The 15,784-nt window shown below is 47.9% G+C and overlaps 1 protein-coding gene across 6 annotated transcripts in view; it reads left to right on the top strand.

The window, feature by feature from the left end:
* Col6a3 (collagen type VI alpha 3 chain) overlaps nucleotides 1-15,784 on the top strand; it is an 83,370-nt gene that overhangs the window by 31,433 nt on the left and 36,153 nt on the right. For 3 of the 6 annotated variants that reach the window (XM_045146925.1, XM_045146919.1, XM_045146923.1), the window contains 7 exons: nucleotides 1,437-2,036; nucleotides 3,717-4,289; nucleotides 5,018-5,626; nucleotides 7,945-8,550; nucleotides 11,128-11,742; nucleotides 12,897-13,496; nucleotides 14,688-15,025. In XM_045146925.1, the coding sequence (XP_045002860.1) occupies nucleotides 1,437-2,036; nucleotides 3,717-4,289; nucleotides 5,018-5,626; nucleotides 7,945-8,550; nucleotides 11,128-11,742; nucleotides 12,897-13,496; nucleotides 14,688-15,025 (3,941 nt within the window). The remainder of the gene's footprint in view (nucleotides 1-1,436; nucleotides 2,037-3,716; nucleotides 4,290-5,017; nucleotides 5,627-7,944; nucleotides 8,551-11,127; nucleotides 11,743-12,896; nucleotides 13,497-14,687; nucleotides 15,026-15,784) is intronic. The other 3 variants (XM_045146922.1, XM_045146924.1, XM_045146921.1) reach the window with 2 other exon arrangements.

Here is a 15,784-nt window from a genome sequence, read left to right as displayed (position 1 = left end):
GTAACAGAAGGAAGTGTAAGTGACAGTGAAGACCAGGGGAAAGTAGGAAGTGCAGTCTTTCAAGGTGCAGGGGGACAAACAGATGTCCTTCAGCATTCATGGAGGATTGTCCAGGCTCTTCCTTGTTACCATGGATATTCAAGTCTCACATCACATGCTGTAGTGCTTGCATGAAATCTATGCACATCTTCTTCCTCCCTACATTGCCTGTGGTGCCCGATGCAGTGGGAATGCTGGTAAATAGCATTGCACTACATTGGTTAGGGGATGAAAGTTATGCTCATGTTCAGGACGGATATTATTTACTTCAGGTATTTCTGGTCCAGCCTTGGTTGGTTAAAGCCTCAGATATGCACTCTAACTTGAGAACTATGCATTTTCATTCCTTGTGAACATAATCTTGGCAAGAGCAGAATTTCATTTGTAGTTCACTGGCTACCAACTGCACTAGTTACTTTCCTTGTAGCTGTGATAAAATACCTGACAAAAGCAACTTAAGGACTGAGGAGAGGTTTCTTCAGGCTCTCGGCTCGAGGGTATGCCCATCATGCTGGGGAAGGCAGCAGCAGGAGGCAGCGGGTCACACCGCATGCGCAGTCAGGAGGCAGAGAGGTGAGCGCTGCTGCTCAGCTCTCCTTCTCCTTTTTATTCAGTCTGGGAGCCCAGCCCATGGGATGCTGCTGCCCACAGTCAGGGTGTGTCTTCCCATCTTAATTAACCCAATGAGAGATGTGCCCTGAGGTTTGTCTCCTGGGTGATTCCAGACCCTGTCAAGTTGACAATATTGACCATCGTACTTACCATCCTGTCCTATCCCATTGGAAGAACTGCCCTGGGTATCTAGTTGGATTATTGCCCAGCAATGCAATGACCCCAGATAGGACAGGGGTACAGAAGAGACTGACAAGGGGTTGCCTGAGGATGTGCAGAATGAGAACAGCTGGCTTTTGACTGGCATTTAGTCATAAGGAAAGAGTGTCCCTAGGTTCATGTGGGCTTGCTGCTCTCAGCTGTCATTGGAAAATGCCCTGTAGTGCTCTTGCATAAGACCCAGAGGGCCCAGGCTCCTGGGCAGCACAGACCATCTAGCACAGGTGAACCCACTGTGACTGTGGGTCAGAGACAGGAGATGCAGGAAGCCACCAGCCTTGTGGTATTTACACTGTGTTTCAGAGATGTGGTAACTTTGTTGGCTGTAAACATTCTAACTTGGTCACTCTGTGAACTGCCTTGGTTTCATTCACTTGGCTATACATGTGCTATGCAAATGCAAGTCACTGTAAGAGAAAAACATGCAGCTGCCTATCATATTTTGCCAGAAGGACACGCTGTGCCACGCTGACCTCCTCTGTGCTCTACGTGTTGGCATGTGTGCCCCATGACGGGCACACATGGGAAGCCCCATGTGTCTCACTGTTTTCTGTGCTTCACTGCAGTTCACGTAAACAAAAGAGATATCATCTTCCTCTTGGATGGATCCGTCAACGTTGGAAAAACCAATTTCCCTTATGTGCGCGACTTTGTAATGAACCTAGTTAACAGCCTTGATGTCGGCAGTGATAATATTCGTGTTGGTTTAGTGCAATTTAGTGACACTCCAGTCACGGAGTTCTCTCTAGACACTTACCAGACCAAGCCAGAGCTGCTTGCCCACCTGAGGCGCTTACAGCTCAAGGGGGGCTCGGGCCTGAACCTGGGCTCTGCCCTGAGCTATGTCCATGCCAACCACTTCACGGAGGAGGGCGGCAGCAGGACCCAGGAACATGTGCCACAGCTGCTACTCCTGCTCACGGCCGGGCAGTCCGAGGACTCCTATCTGCAAGCTGCCAATGCCCTGGCACGTGCAGGCGTGCTCACCTTCTGTGTGGGGGCCAGCCGGGCGGATAAGGGCGAGCTTGAGCAGATTGCTTTTAGCCCGAGTCTGGTGTATCTCATGGATGATTTCAGCTCCCTGCCAGCTTTGCCTCAGCAACTGATTCAGCCCCTGACCACATATGTTAGTGGAAATGTGGTGGAAGTACCACTCGCCCAGCCAGGTAAAGCTCCCGTGGGCACGGGGTCCTCTCCCTCCTCGGACACTTCCCTGAACCTGAGAGCTGTGAGCTGTAGATGGATTGAAATGGTTGGGATGGGGGTTGAAGACACTGGACCAGCAAATTTAGATTCTAAAGAGTGTCTGTTATGCAGGTATAGCTACATCTAGCTTCTGTCCTGTTCATGTTATCTGAAACTTTATTCAGAAGCCTGTGAACACTGAGGAGTGAAAAACCATGTGGAAGAGAGGGAGGGAGGGAAAGGCAGAGGAAGTATAAAGAAGTAGAGGGAGAGAGAGGAAGGAAGGAAGGGAGAGAGGGCTGGCTCATACATGAGCATGCTTTGGCATTATTTAAAAATTGAAATTTTCTTCTAAAATGACATCCACTTAGATTCTGCTCTATTTAAAAACCATCTTTGTACCTTCATGCAACAGTGTTTTGGTTCCAAAGTTAGTCTGAATTTCTACTGTTGTCATATTTACTAGGACTCCAAGCTATGGGGAGATTTCTTCTACCAGCTTGTGGACTGCTTACAGATGGGTGGATGGGAAGACTGAACCAGAGGCAGTCTAGTCAAAATAGTTCTCAGAACTATTTGAATTGGAAATGACATTTGTGAGACATGGAGCCACCTCATTCTGGCTGTCACCAGTGTTTTCTGTGGTCCAGTTACAGGGACTTGAAAAGTACTTGCCGAGGCCTCTCACGTTAACAATGGCAGACATTAATTTGGGTCTTAATCCATGGCCTGAAGTTACTGATAAGATGTTTGGGTTAGAGCAGGTACATGACCAGGCCGTGACCCATGGGGAATTGATGTGCACCCACCTCTGTTGCTAGAGGTGGAGGTTAATTTTTTAAGCAAAAGTATAATTGGAAGCATCTCTTTGAGAGTTTTCTTTTCTCTTTTTTAAGTTTTATTTATTTATTTGCAAGGAAAGAGAGAGAGAGAGAGGGAAGAGAGATAGACATAGAGAGAGAATTGGCATGCCAAGTCCTCTGGCCACTGTAAACAAACTCCAGATGCATGTGCCCCTCATGCAACTGGCTTACGTGGGACCTGTAGAATCAAACCTGGGTCCTTTGGCTTCATAGGCAAATGCCTTAACCACTAAGCCATTTTTGCAGCCCAAGAAATTTCTTTTTTTTAAATTTTTTTTGTTTATTTTTATTTATTTATTTATTGAAAGTGACAGACAGAGAGAGAAAGAGGCAGATAGAGAGAGAGAGAATGGGTGTGCCAGGGCCTCCAGCCACTGCAAACAAATTCCAGATGCGTGCACCCCCTTGTGGGTCTTGGGGAATCGATCCTGGGGTCCTTAGGCTACATAGGCAAGCACTTAACTGCTAAGCGATCTCTCCAGCCTGAGAATTTTCTTTATAACAATATGAAAATACCCTCTGTCCTGGAGTGACTCCATCAGAGGCAAGAGCAGGGCCTGCAGGCTTTCTAGTGACTTCCTTTGTCGAGAAAGCACAGCCTTGAGCTGGCTGGACCAACCTAGTGCAGTCCCCTTTGACGTGATGTGGCAGTGCTGGCTCCTCATCCCTTGCTGGGGCAGTGATCTGCAGCTGGGTTTCAGGAAGGCCCACAGTACATGCTGGTGGTGCTGGGCTGCATCTGCTTCGTGCCTTGTCAGGACCACTCCCCTCACTGTGTCCCATCTGCTTTCCTCATAGAGAGCAAGCGAGATATTCTTTTCCTCTTTGACGGCTCAGCCAATGTTGTGGGCCAGTTCCCCGCTGTCAGGGACTTTCTCTACAAGATCATCGAAGAGCTTGATGTGAAGCCAGATGGGACCCGGATCGCGGTGGCTCAGTACAGCGATGATGTCAGGGTGGAGTCCCGCTTCAATGAGCACGTGAACAAGCCTGAGATCCTAAATCTTGTGAAGAAAATGAAAATCAAGACGGGGAAAGCCCTTAACCTGGGCTACGCCCTGGACTATGCGCAGAGGTACATCTTTGTGAGGTCGGCCGGCAGCCGGATTGAGGATGGTGTGCTGCAGTTCCTGGTGCTGCTGGTGGCTGGGAGGTCCTCGGATGCTGTGGATGGGCCAGCAGGTTCTCTGAGGCAGGGTGGAGTGGTGCCTTTCATCTTCCAAGCCAAGAATGCAGACCCCACTGAGCTGGAGCAGATCGTGCCATCCCCTGCCTTCATCCTGGCTGCGGAGTCCCTCCCCAAGATCGGAGACCTCCAGCCACAGATCGTGAATCTCCTGAAATCGGTGCAAAATGGGGCGCAAGCTCCAGGTAGGTGTAGCAATGTGGGTGCCCCTACAGGCAGAGGTTGCTGGCTCTGAGGCCTCAGGGTGCAGCCCTCTCCGGCCTTACGTGAAGATGGGAAATGGACATGTGGTTCACATGGGATCTAGAGAACATGATTTTCTCACTTTGACTTTCTATCTTCTCTCTTGGGTGAGACAGGAGGATCTGGGTAATTAATTTTGAAGGATATCAGAATATTCATAATATAATATGTTATACAGATTTAAATATTTATAGTTTAAATCTTTAAAAAAATACTTTTTAAAATGTATTTTATTTTGAGAGAGGGAGAAAGAGCCAGATAGAAAGGGAGAGAATGGGCGCACCAGTGCCTCTAGCCACAGCAAAGGAACTCCAGATGCATGCATCACCTTGTGCGTCTGGCTTACATGGGTACTGGGGAATTGAACCTGGGTCCTTAGGCTTTGTAGGCAGTGTGGTACCTTTCCTTCTTTCTGCTGTCACCTCTCTCTCTAGATCTGACCCTCTTGATAGGCTCTTTAAGGATACTTAAGGGTCATGTCATGTTTTATGCCCACCTGGACAGTCTGGGACAATATTTATTCCCTGATGCTTTGCTTAATCTCTACAAAGAAATTTCCACAAACTCAGGGGCTGGAGTTGGACCTTCCCAGAGGGTCATTATGTTGCATACCCCAGCAGTGTGACGTTGCCTCTCATATCCTCTGAGAGTCACCGGTGTCTTCATCCAGTTTCAGGTGAAAAGGATGTGGTGTTTCTCATCGATGGCTCTGAGAGTGTTCGGAGTGGCTTCTCCCTCCTGAAGGATTTTGTGCAGAGAGTCGTGGAGGGTCTGGATGTGGGTCCCGATCGCGTGCGTGTGGCCCTGGTGCAGTACAGTGACAGGACCAGGCCTGAGTTCTACCTGAATTCCCACATGGACCAGCAGGGAGTCATTAATGCTATCCGCAGGCTCACCCTGCTGGGCGGGCCAACCCCTAACACAGGGGCCGCCCTGAACTTTGTCCTGAGGAACATCCTGACCAGCTCTACCGGTAGCAGGATGGCAGAAGGTGTCCCCCAGCTCCTGATCGTGCTCACAGCAGAGAGGTCTGGGGATGACGTGCGGGGCCCCTCCGTGATCCTGAAGCAGGGTGGGGCAGTGCCCATCGGTATTGGCATTGGGAACGCTGACATCACAGAGATGCAGACCATCTCCTTCATCCCCGACTTCGCAGTGGCCATCCCCACCTTCCGGGAACTGGGCACTGTCCAGCAGGTCATCTCTGAGAGAGTGATCCATCTGAGCCGTGAGGAACTGAGCAGGCTGCAGCCAATTTTCCCGTCTCCGCCCAGCCCAGGTGAGGGTCCTTCCTTGTGGTCATTGGGCTGCTTCTATGGAGAGGGTGGGCTATGGAGCATTCAGTCTTGCAACCTCTGCCACGTAGAGTGGACAGCTATGGCTGCGCGAAAACTTGGGGGCCTTCCTTTGGAGATGCTCAGGTTCAAGTTATTGGTCAAATGGAAGCTTTTGGCAGAAGTTCAGGTGGCTTAGTAGAGTCAACCTCTGCAGAAGAATCTGAGAGGGACACTTCCAAGTGTGAGTCCTGAGTGGCCCTGGAAGCAGCAGCTTTCTGCTACCAGGATTAGCCTGGCCACAGGTGCTCCGTCAAAGGGGTATGACCTCTGAAATACCAGCATACATATTACCAACGTGTAAAGGCTACTTTTGAATTTGCTTGGGGCTGAAAGGTGCCTTAGCTGGGGGAAGACTGCCTGGCTCTTATGAGCAAAGCTTATTGTCTCCCATCCCTGGCACAGCTTATTGTGGAGGAGCCCTGGTTATACCTTCCTGCAGTGAATGCCAGCCTGAAATCCATGGACACTTGGGCTTGGTGGCCATGGGCAGATAAGTCCTTGTGGTCTTATGCTGTGGTGAGAGGATCAGTGAGGGAAAGGTAGAGATTGGGAATGGAGGAAAAGAGAGGAGCACAGGCAAGTGAAAGGTAGTTGGAGGCAGAATGTGTGCCCTGTGGGTACTGAAGGGTGAGGGCACCTGGCCTAGTGTGCTTGGGGGGGGGGATCAACTTCTCATCACTGGTGTCCAGAGAGAGTGATATGCCCTACATACATCCAAAGAATGTTTTAAAGTGCTCAGAGCCACATAAATTTGGGAACAGTGGTACAAAGTAAAGAATTCTGTCTCTCTCTCTCACACACATACATTGATACAATAGAACACAGAATTTCTTTTTATATTTTTAAAAATATTGTTAACATTTTTATTTTTATTCATTTATTTGTGTGAAGGGGAGAGAGAAAGGTGGGGGAGAGAGAGAATAGGTACACCAGGGCTTCCAGCCACTGCAAGCGAACTCCAGATTCGTGTGCCACCTTATGCATGTGGCTTGCATGGGCCATGGGGAATAGAACCTGAGTCCTTTGGCTTTATAGGCAAGCACATTAACCACTAAATCATCTCTCCAGTCATAAAATATTTTTATTTATTTATTTTTAAGGAGAGAAATAGAGAAGAAATTGAGAAAGTGGGTGCCCCAGGGCCTCTTGCCATAGCAAATGAAGTCCAGGCACGAGTCACTTTGTGCGTTTGGACTTATGTGGGTACTGGGGAATGGAACCTAGGCTGTCAGGCTTTGCAAGAAAGCACCTTTAACTACTGATCAATCTTTCTGGCCCAAACACAGCATTTATAAGCCTTGTTTGACCACAGAAGTCTCTGGAGCTGTACCTTGAGGCTCCAGTGTGGCTGAGAAGGCACACCTAGCTTGTGTGCATAGCATCTTTCCTGCAAACCAAATGTATTGTGCACTTCTAGAACAATTGGTGCCTGACCCATTGGCTTTTCCACACTTTAGAGTGGCCTCCTCTCTTCCCATCTTCCTTCCTTCCCATCTCTCCCTCCTTGGCTTGCCCTGAGCTGGTGATCTAAGCCTCTGAGAAGTGACAAGTAAGTCCAAGAGAACATCTGGCAACTCTGTTTGCTCCCTCCTGGCAATGGTGTTCATGCCTCATCACTGTTTGCTTCCTGGACAGCCAGCTTCTTCCTCTTTTGCTCCTGCTCAGTGCGCTGGCCGCACTCCTCATGTCCATTCTCTGCTGCACCCCACAATTCCTGTTCTGATAAAAGTGCACTGCTGCCCAATCTCAAAAACTCTCAACATTCTGTTGCGCCTCTGGCAGGACCTGCTCCTTTTAAAAGACTGCCTGAGTACTGTACTTGTTCCCCTTTTGTCCTCTGTGGCTTCACCCTGACCTGTTGCTCACCCTTGCCCTTCCTCAGAAAGTGCCTCTGTCTGCCCAGGTATCTCTGTCTGGCAGAGCTCAGTGGCTGATTCTCAGCCAATCTAACTGGGTCTCTGAGCAGCTTCTGCCACAATTGGTGCTTCCTGCCTGTGACACTGTCCCCATTTGGTGTAGATGCAGCTCTTGGTTTCTGCCTCCCTTAGGGGCCCCCTCCTGGTCCTTAGATGGCTCCTCCTCTGTGATGTGTTATTGCTGAAATGTAAGGAACTCACACTATGACCTGGTGTTTTATTCTAGTTGGTGGTAAGAACCCTTGATCATCAGGCAAGCTAGGAGGTGCCTCAAAAAAAAAAAATGTGAAATTTGGTGCCATTGCAGAGTGCAGGTGAAGGCTGTGGTCCTGTTTGCTTTGCAGGTGTTGGTAACAAGAAGGATGTGGTCTTTCTCGTCGATGGGTCCCTGAATGCTGCCTCTGAGTTCCAGTACATCCGCGCCCTGATCGAGAGGCTGGTGGAGTATCTGGATGTGGGCTTTGATACCACCCGGGTAGCGGTCATCCAGTTTAGCGAGGACACTAAAGTGGAGTTTCCTCTGAACGCCCACACCAGCAAGGATGAAGTCCAGAGTGCTGTGAGGCGGCTGCGGCCCAAGGGCGGAAAGCAGGTCTACATTGGGAATGCCCTGGAGTATGTACTGAAGAACATCTTCCAGAGGCCCCTGGGGAGCCGTATAGAAGAGGGCGTCCCCCAGTTCCTGGTCCTCATCTCCTCAGGGAAGTCCGACGACGAGGTGGAGGAGCCGGCCGTGGAGCTCAAGCAATTTGGTGTGGCCCCTCTCGCCATAGCCAGGCACACAGACCAAGAGGAGCTGGTGAGGATCTCCCTGAGCCCGGAGTACGTGTTCTCAGTGAACACCTTCAGGGAGCTGCCCAGCCTGGAGCAGAAGCTCCTGACCCCCATCACCACCTTGACTGCCCAGCAAATCCAGCAGATCTTGGCCGACACTCGATATACCTCTCCAGGTAAGATCCACTGAGGCGGTTGGGAGTGGATGAAAAGCTCTTGTCATGCAAGCCTGAGGACCCGAGTTCAGATTTCAGGCACCCATGTGGAGTCTGGGTGGATATGGATAGGGTGGGATGTCTAGAGCAAACTGGTTAGCTAGATGTCTAATCAGTGAGCTCCAGGTGCAGTAAGAGATCTTGTCTCAAATGATAAAGTGCAGAGCAGTGGAGAAAGACACCTGATGCCAACCTCTGTCCTCCACATCATATGCATGCACTTGTGCCACACGTGCCAATACACATGCAGATGCATACCACACACACCACCCATTACATGCTCATATAGATCACTATGAATTACACACACACCACACATAGATTTAAACACACCACATGCTCACATACTGCACATAGATATGCATATCACATGTATAACACAAACACACAAATGTGCAAAAAAAATAATCTGCTTACAAGCCAAGATATTTGTAGTATGTTGATTTCCAACAGGGCACTGCTCCTGCCTCTTTACGTAACCTGAGACCACCAGGGCACACGTGTGCTGAGTAAAGTGGCTTTGTCACTTTTGTGTGGCACAGGGTGATAAGTTGCTTGATGAGAGGGTATTGAAGGTCTGAGCTTTGGTGGGTAATTTAGTAGAAACCTCAAGGAATGGACTTGGGCATGGTTGGTTGTTGCAAGGAAGTAGGAGCAATTCCACCACTGGCTGTTGGAATCAGTGTCGTCTGGAGGGAGGAAGGGTTGGACAAGAGCAGCTGCTGGTGACCACGTCCTCCACCTCATCATCAGACTTCCCTGAGGAGAGGTGGTGGTGTTCTCTTTGTGTTCCTGTGTGGCTTCAGAATGCTCACTTCTGCTTTCCTCCACCCCAGTCAGAGGATCCTGCATGCCCCCTTCTGCAGGGGAGCCCAAGGCTAAGTGTGTCCAAGATGCTCCCCAGTGTGAAGGTTGCTTTCCTTTTTCTCCGTAAATGGCTCCATCCCATAGCTAGCTCAACTTTCACTGCAGTGTTTCCACTTACACAAGCTCACTGTTAAAGGGGGAAAGGCTGAAATTGATTTAGTGCCAACATATTAGTATAATCAAATGGCAGCTGAGAGGCCGTTAGAATTCCAATGGGAGAATGTGGATCATCTTTCTTAGGATGGTGTGACCAATTTTATTCAGGTTGAATGCCCGTTATTGAAAATGCTTGAGACCAGAATTGTTTTGGGTTTATTTCTATTTTGGAATATTTGCAAATATGTAGTAATGAGGTACCTTAGAGATGGGATCCAAGTCTAAAGATGAAATTAAATACCAAATGTATGTAGCCTGAAGATAATTTTATTTAATTAAAAAGTAACTGCATGAGTAAAAATTTATTGTGTGGAATTTTCCATTCGTGGTGTCACTTAGCACTCAGAAAGTTTTGAATTTTGGAATTTTGTATTAGGAATGCTCAGCCAACTCATGTGTAGAAATTGGGGACTATAATAGCCAAAAGATATATTATGTACAAATATTTCAAAAAGAAACACATCAAATCCAGTATCTGGGGAGTGTTAATGTTGAGCTTTGACATACAACACTGCATTATGGGACCTCTGCCCCCATGGGTATAAATAGGGCTACATTTTTTAAAAAATATTTTTGTTCATATTTTATTTATTTATTTGAGAGCGACAGACACAGAGAGAAAGACAGATAGAGGGAGAGAGAGAGAATGGGCGTGCCAGGGCTTCCAGCCTCTGCAAACGAACTCCAGACGCGTGCATCCCCTTGTGCATCTGGCTAACATGGGACCTGGAGAATCAAGCCTTGAACCGGGGTCCTTAGGCTTCACAGGCAAGCACTTAACCGCTAAGCCATCTCTCCAGCCCTGCATTTTTTTTTTTGAGGCTGTGCTTCTCAGGACTGTTACTAGTGATGGCTGTGGAGAGAGCCAATATGCTTCATGTCAATGATCTCTCTTTTCCTGTATAACAAAGGTGCTGAATCTGTGATCCTAGTCCCTTCTGGTAGCTGTAGCTCATGATTCTGCAGGACTCATTTTTGGATGCTGTGTACATCTTTAAAATTTGTAGGAGTCCAGACACAAAGCCAACATTTAAAGAGAGTTGCCTTAGAGAAAGAAAGTTTTAGATAACTTAAAATATATTTCAGTAAGTGTAAATTGCTTTGATCTAGAAAGTGTAAATTTTAATAATAAAATTTAAAAATCCAAGAGACAACAGACACATATGAGAATACAATTTTAAATATTTATTTATGAGAGAGAGAAAGAGCGAGAGAGAGAGAGAGAGAGAGAAAGAGATAGAGAGAGAATGGATGTAACAGGACCTTTAGCCACTGCAAATGAACTCCAGATACATGTGCCACCATGTGCATATGGCTTATGTGGGTACTGGGGAATGAAACCTGGGTCTTTAGGCTTTGCAGAAAAGCGCCTTAACCACTAAGCAATCTCTCCACTGTAGAATGTAATTTAATGTTGCTCACATAGTGGAACATGGTGAAAAGTTCAGATACAAGCAGAATGAAAAGCAGGAGAGGCCAGCTCACCACCTGAACCTCTCTTCCTTCTATCCGCAGTAGCTGGGAGTGATGCTGCCGACATTGTCTTTCTGATTGACAGCTCTGATGGCGTCAGGCCCGATGGCATTGCTCACATCCGAGATTTTATTGGCAGGCTCGTTCGAAAGTTCAACATTGGGCCCAACAAAGTGAGAATTGGGGTTGTGCAGTTCAGCAACGATGTCTTTCCTGAGTTCTACCTGAAGACCTATAAATCACAGGCCTCTGTGCTGGACGCCATAAGACGCCTGAGGTTCAAAGGAGGGTCTCCCCTGAACACGGGGAAAGCTCTGGAGTTTGTGGCCAGAAACTTCTTTGTGAAGTCTGCTGGGAGCCGGATAGAAGATGGGGTGCCTCAACACTTGGTCCTAGTTCTGGGTGGAAAGTCCCAGGATGATGTTTCTAGGTACTCCCGGGTCATTAGCTCTTCAGGGATCAATACTGTAGGAATAGGAGACCGGAATATTGACAGAACGGAGATGCAGGTCATCGCCAGCGACCCCAGGCTGCTCTTCACCGTGCGAGATTTCAGAGAGCTGCCCAACATAGAAGAGAGGGTCATGCTCTCATTTGGACCCTCTGCGGCAACTCCTGCCCCTCCAGGAGTGGACCTACCCAGTCCTTCACGGCCAGGTATGAGTTGTGTGACCCAAGGTTGTAGAGTGGCATATGAATTTTTTAAATTAAAAAAGAGCTAGCTTTCTTTGTGGTAAATTTCTTCTCTAAGGGTGGTCTCTGTAGAAAACATTAAAAATTAAATGTTGAAAAACAGTTCTGTTGAAACTAAAGGATACATAGCCCTCAAAGCACATGGCCATTGATCCTCCATCACTCTGGGGTTACCCAGAATTCCACTGAAAGTATGTGCATCTCTGTTGTGTGGGAGAACAACATACTTCCTGTGGCCAGCCAGTCCATGACCTGCTGGACTTAGCTTTGAAGTCAGGTCATTATCAGTGGGGGGCTACCCATCATGCTCCAAGCATACCTCCTTTCTTGGACTGATCTGGTCATCAGAACTGTCCACTTGCATCTTCTTCTCCCAAGCTCTGAGTTCTCACTAGTGGAACTGCCAACAGGAGGTAAGGCCTTCTATAGCCTCTCATCTCCTTCTCCTTCTCTGGGTGGTGGTCACTCATATCTCCAGAGCACACTGGCAAGGCTGGTGCTCCTGACAGATCCTTCCAAACTGGTGGTGACATGTCCCCATCTCTCACAACGTCTGCACTTCTCCTTCTCTGAAGTCTCGTCCACACCAGCTGTCTAGAACCAGGAAACTCTCCTCACATGCCACTGATTTTCAGCAGCTTCCACAAAGGTCTCAGACTGCCTTGAAAAGTTTATGGGATCTGCTTCCACTTTTCCAATCTGCCTCTGACAAACCTTTCTTGCTCTGCCCCTAAAAAATTTCTTCCTATTCCTATGAGATGTTGTATTTTACTCTTGATCAGAAATAAAGGGAATGATGGCATTTCATAAAACACTTCATATCAGAGACCTTTGAGTTCAGGTCCCTACTGTACTCCTGGCATAATCCATTTTGCAATGGGCAACAAAGACTGGTCCACTGTACTCTCATGTCTCCTTTCCTATTTGCTTAGATGATTTGTCATTTATCTTTGAACTTTTAATGTGAGGTTTGATGAAGCAACTAGAGAGGCACGGGGCAGGATAGAGATTTTTCTTGGGAAATGCTATTTAGTTATCTCTGTTTAAAAAATTGTATGTACATATATTGTGAGCATGGAGACTCAAACTTTCCTCATCTTCCCTGTGATCACTTGTAGAGAAGAAGAAAGCAGATATTGTGTTCCTGTTGGATGGATCCATCAATTTCAAGAGGGACAGCTTCCAGGAAGTGCTCCGGTTTGCATCTGAAATCGTGGACACGGTCTATGAAGAAGGCGACTCCATCCAAGTGGGGCTGGTCCAGTACAATTCAGACCCCACAGATGAGTTCTTCCTGAAGGACTTCACCACCAAGAGGCAGATTATTGATGCCATCAACAAAGTGGTCTACAAAGGGGGGAGGCATGCCAACACCAGGGTGGGCATTGAGCACTTGCGGATGAATCACTTTGTGCCTGAGGCGGGCAGCCGCCTGGACCAGAGGGTCCCTCAGATTGCCTTTGTGATCACTGGAGGAAAGTCCGTGGAGGATGCTCAGGATGTGAGCCTGGCCCTCACCCAGAAGGGTGTCAAAGTGTTCGCGGTTGGCGTGAGGAACATTGACTCTGAGGAAGTGGGAAAGATAGCATCCAACAGTGCCACGGCATTCCGGGTGGGCAACGTGCAGGAGCTGTCCGAGCTGAGCGAGCAGGTTCTGGAGACCCTATATGACGCAATGCACGAAACCTTATGTCCCGGTGTGACCGACGTTTCCAAAGGTAACCCCATGTGCACATTTCCAGTCCTTTTCCTGCCGATGTCCAAGTGCTTTCTGGCCTGGCCTGTGGATTCCTCAGCATGGTTTTCTTCAGACACTTACTTCTGACCACTTGGGCTGCTCCATGGTGCTCACCTGACCATTGTTGCAGGAGGTGCTTCCAGGATAAGTGTGGAAGGCTTTCTGCTCTTATAAGCTTTAGTTTTTCTTCTATTAAATTCCCCAAATAGCTGGGTGTGGTTGTGCACACCTTTAATCCCAGCACTTGGGAGGGTCACCAAGAGTTCGAGGCCACCCTGAGACTACATAGTGAATTCCAGGTCAGCTTGAGCTAGCTAGAAAAACAAAACAAGGCAAAACAAAACAAAACAAAAACAATACAAAACAAAACTCTCCAAATAATGCAGATACATCATCTTGTTCAGCTCTGTGGAGCTGGCTCCGTGTGTAAAGTGCCTGCAGCACAAGTACAAGGACCCCAGCACCCCTACTGAAAGTTGGGTGTGGTGGCACACGTCTGTAATCCCATAGCTGGGGATACAGAGACAGGGAATCCCCAGGGCTCACTGGTTCCAGGCCCATGTGAGATTCTGTTTCAAAAAATAATGTAGAATGAGTGATCAAGGAAGACATCCAGTGTCAACCTCTGGATCCCACTTGCATATGTACACACATATTCACACACACACACACACACACACACACACACACACACACACACACAGTCCAAAAAATGAAAATAGTTAAACTTGTTTCGAGACACCGTCTGCTCTGGATCCCAGCCTGGCCTGCAGCTCATGATCCTCCTGCCTCAGCCTCTCCACTGCTAGGATTTTAGCATGCTTCAGGTTTTCGATTATATGTTTACTGGATTAACTGCTTGAGATCAGAGCATTTGTGTTGTAAAGCACATTTAGTTTAAGTACCAAATGTACATTATTGTGCTAAAATGATTGAAACCTCAAAAACAGCAGACATATACCAGAATGGCCCACAGTTTTGAGTCTGAACAGCAACCTTCATTTTTTTTTTTCCCCCATGAAGGAGATAGTCTAATAGTTTCTCTGAGGTCATGAATAAAAGATACCGTTTGTTTTGGGGCGCAATGCCATGTTCCACGTCCCAGGGTTGTGCCTGTGGCTAATATAAGTAGAGTTCTCAGAAGCTCACAGCCTGCATTTCTCCTCTGCAGCCTGTAACCTGGATGTGATTCTGGGGTTTGATGGATCAAGAGATCAGAATGTATTTGTGTCCCAGAAGGGCTTTGAGGCCAAGGTGGACAGCATTTTGAACAGAATCAGTCAGATGCCAAGAATCAGCTGCAGTGGCGGCCAGATGCCCACCGTGCGGGTGTCAGTGGTGGCCAACACACCCTCAGGGCCGGTGGAGGCCTTTGGCTTTTCCGAGTTCCAGCCGGAGCTCCTGGAGAAGTTCAGGAACATGCGCAGTCAGCATCCGTACATCCTCACTGCCGACACGCTGAAGCTCTATCAGAACAAGTTCCGGCAGTCCTCTCCCGACAGTGTGAAGGTGAGACCGGCCAGCCCGCGCTCCCTGCGCGCTGCAGGGTTTCCCTGGGGAGCAGGGCTCAGGGATGCCACAAGGCACTGCCGCGAAACCCTGCTTGTGGGTCCCAGCTGTTAGCACCTGTGAGGAAAGTTTCTCACTTATTAACTACCTGTAATTCCATGTAGTGTTTCTTCTCCTTGCTGGCTTTACGTAAGGCTTAAAATTATCCTAGAAATTAGCAACTAAGCTGGAAAAAGCTTGAAAGAGTTGAATTTGTTGGTAATTCATGTTTAATTATAGGCCTGACTATTAAGTAATAAGGAATGCAGTCTGCTTATATTCTCTCTCTGTTTGCATCTGTGCACACATGCACATATACACACATATTCTTACATGGAGTGTGCATGAACTGTATTTGTTTGCTACGCCACAGCTGTTGCAGCTTAAACAACAGACTTACTTCTCATAGTGCTGGAGGTGAGAAGTTTGATGGTCAAGACGCAGGCAGGCTGGTTTTCTCTGAGGACACTACTCTCTTTACTCAAAAATGGCAGCCTTCTCTGTGGATCCTCTGTGAGTGCCTGTGGCTGAAGTCCTTTCCTGCAGAGACACCAGCCAGACTAGACTAGGGGCCGTTCAATGACCTTACTTTGCTTAGTTTCCTCTTTAAAGTCCCAGCCTCCAAATGTGAACTTCTTGGAGTTAGAACTTCAGCATACAGCTTTCAAGAGGACCATAGTTCAGCCCAGGATGGACCCACTTATGCACACAAATCATTTC

This window comes from Jaculus jaculus, chromosome 4 (genome assembly GCF_020740685.1).
Source record: "Jaculus jaculus isolate mJacJac1 chromosome 4, mJacJac1.mat.Y.cur, whole genome shotgun sequence".
Taxonomy (NCBI): Eukaryota; Metazoa; Chordata; class Mammalia; order Rodentia; family Dipodidae; genus Jaculus; species Jaculus jaculus.
Note: the sequence above shows the minus strand (reverse complement) of the source record. Positions and strands in the feature narration are given on the sequence as shown.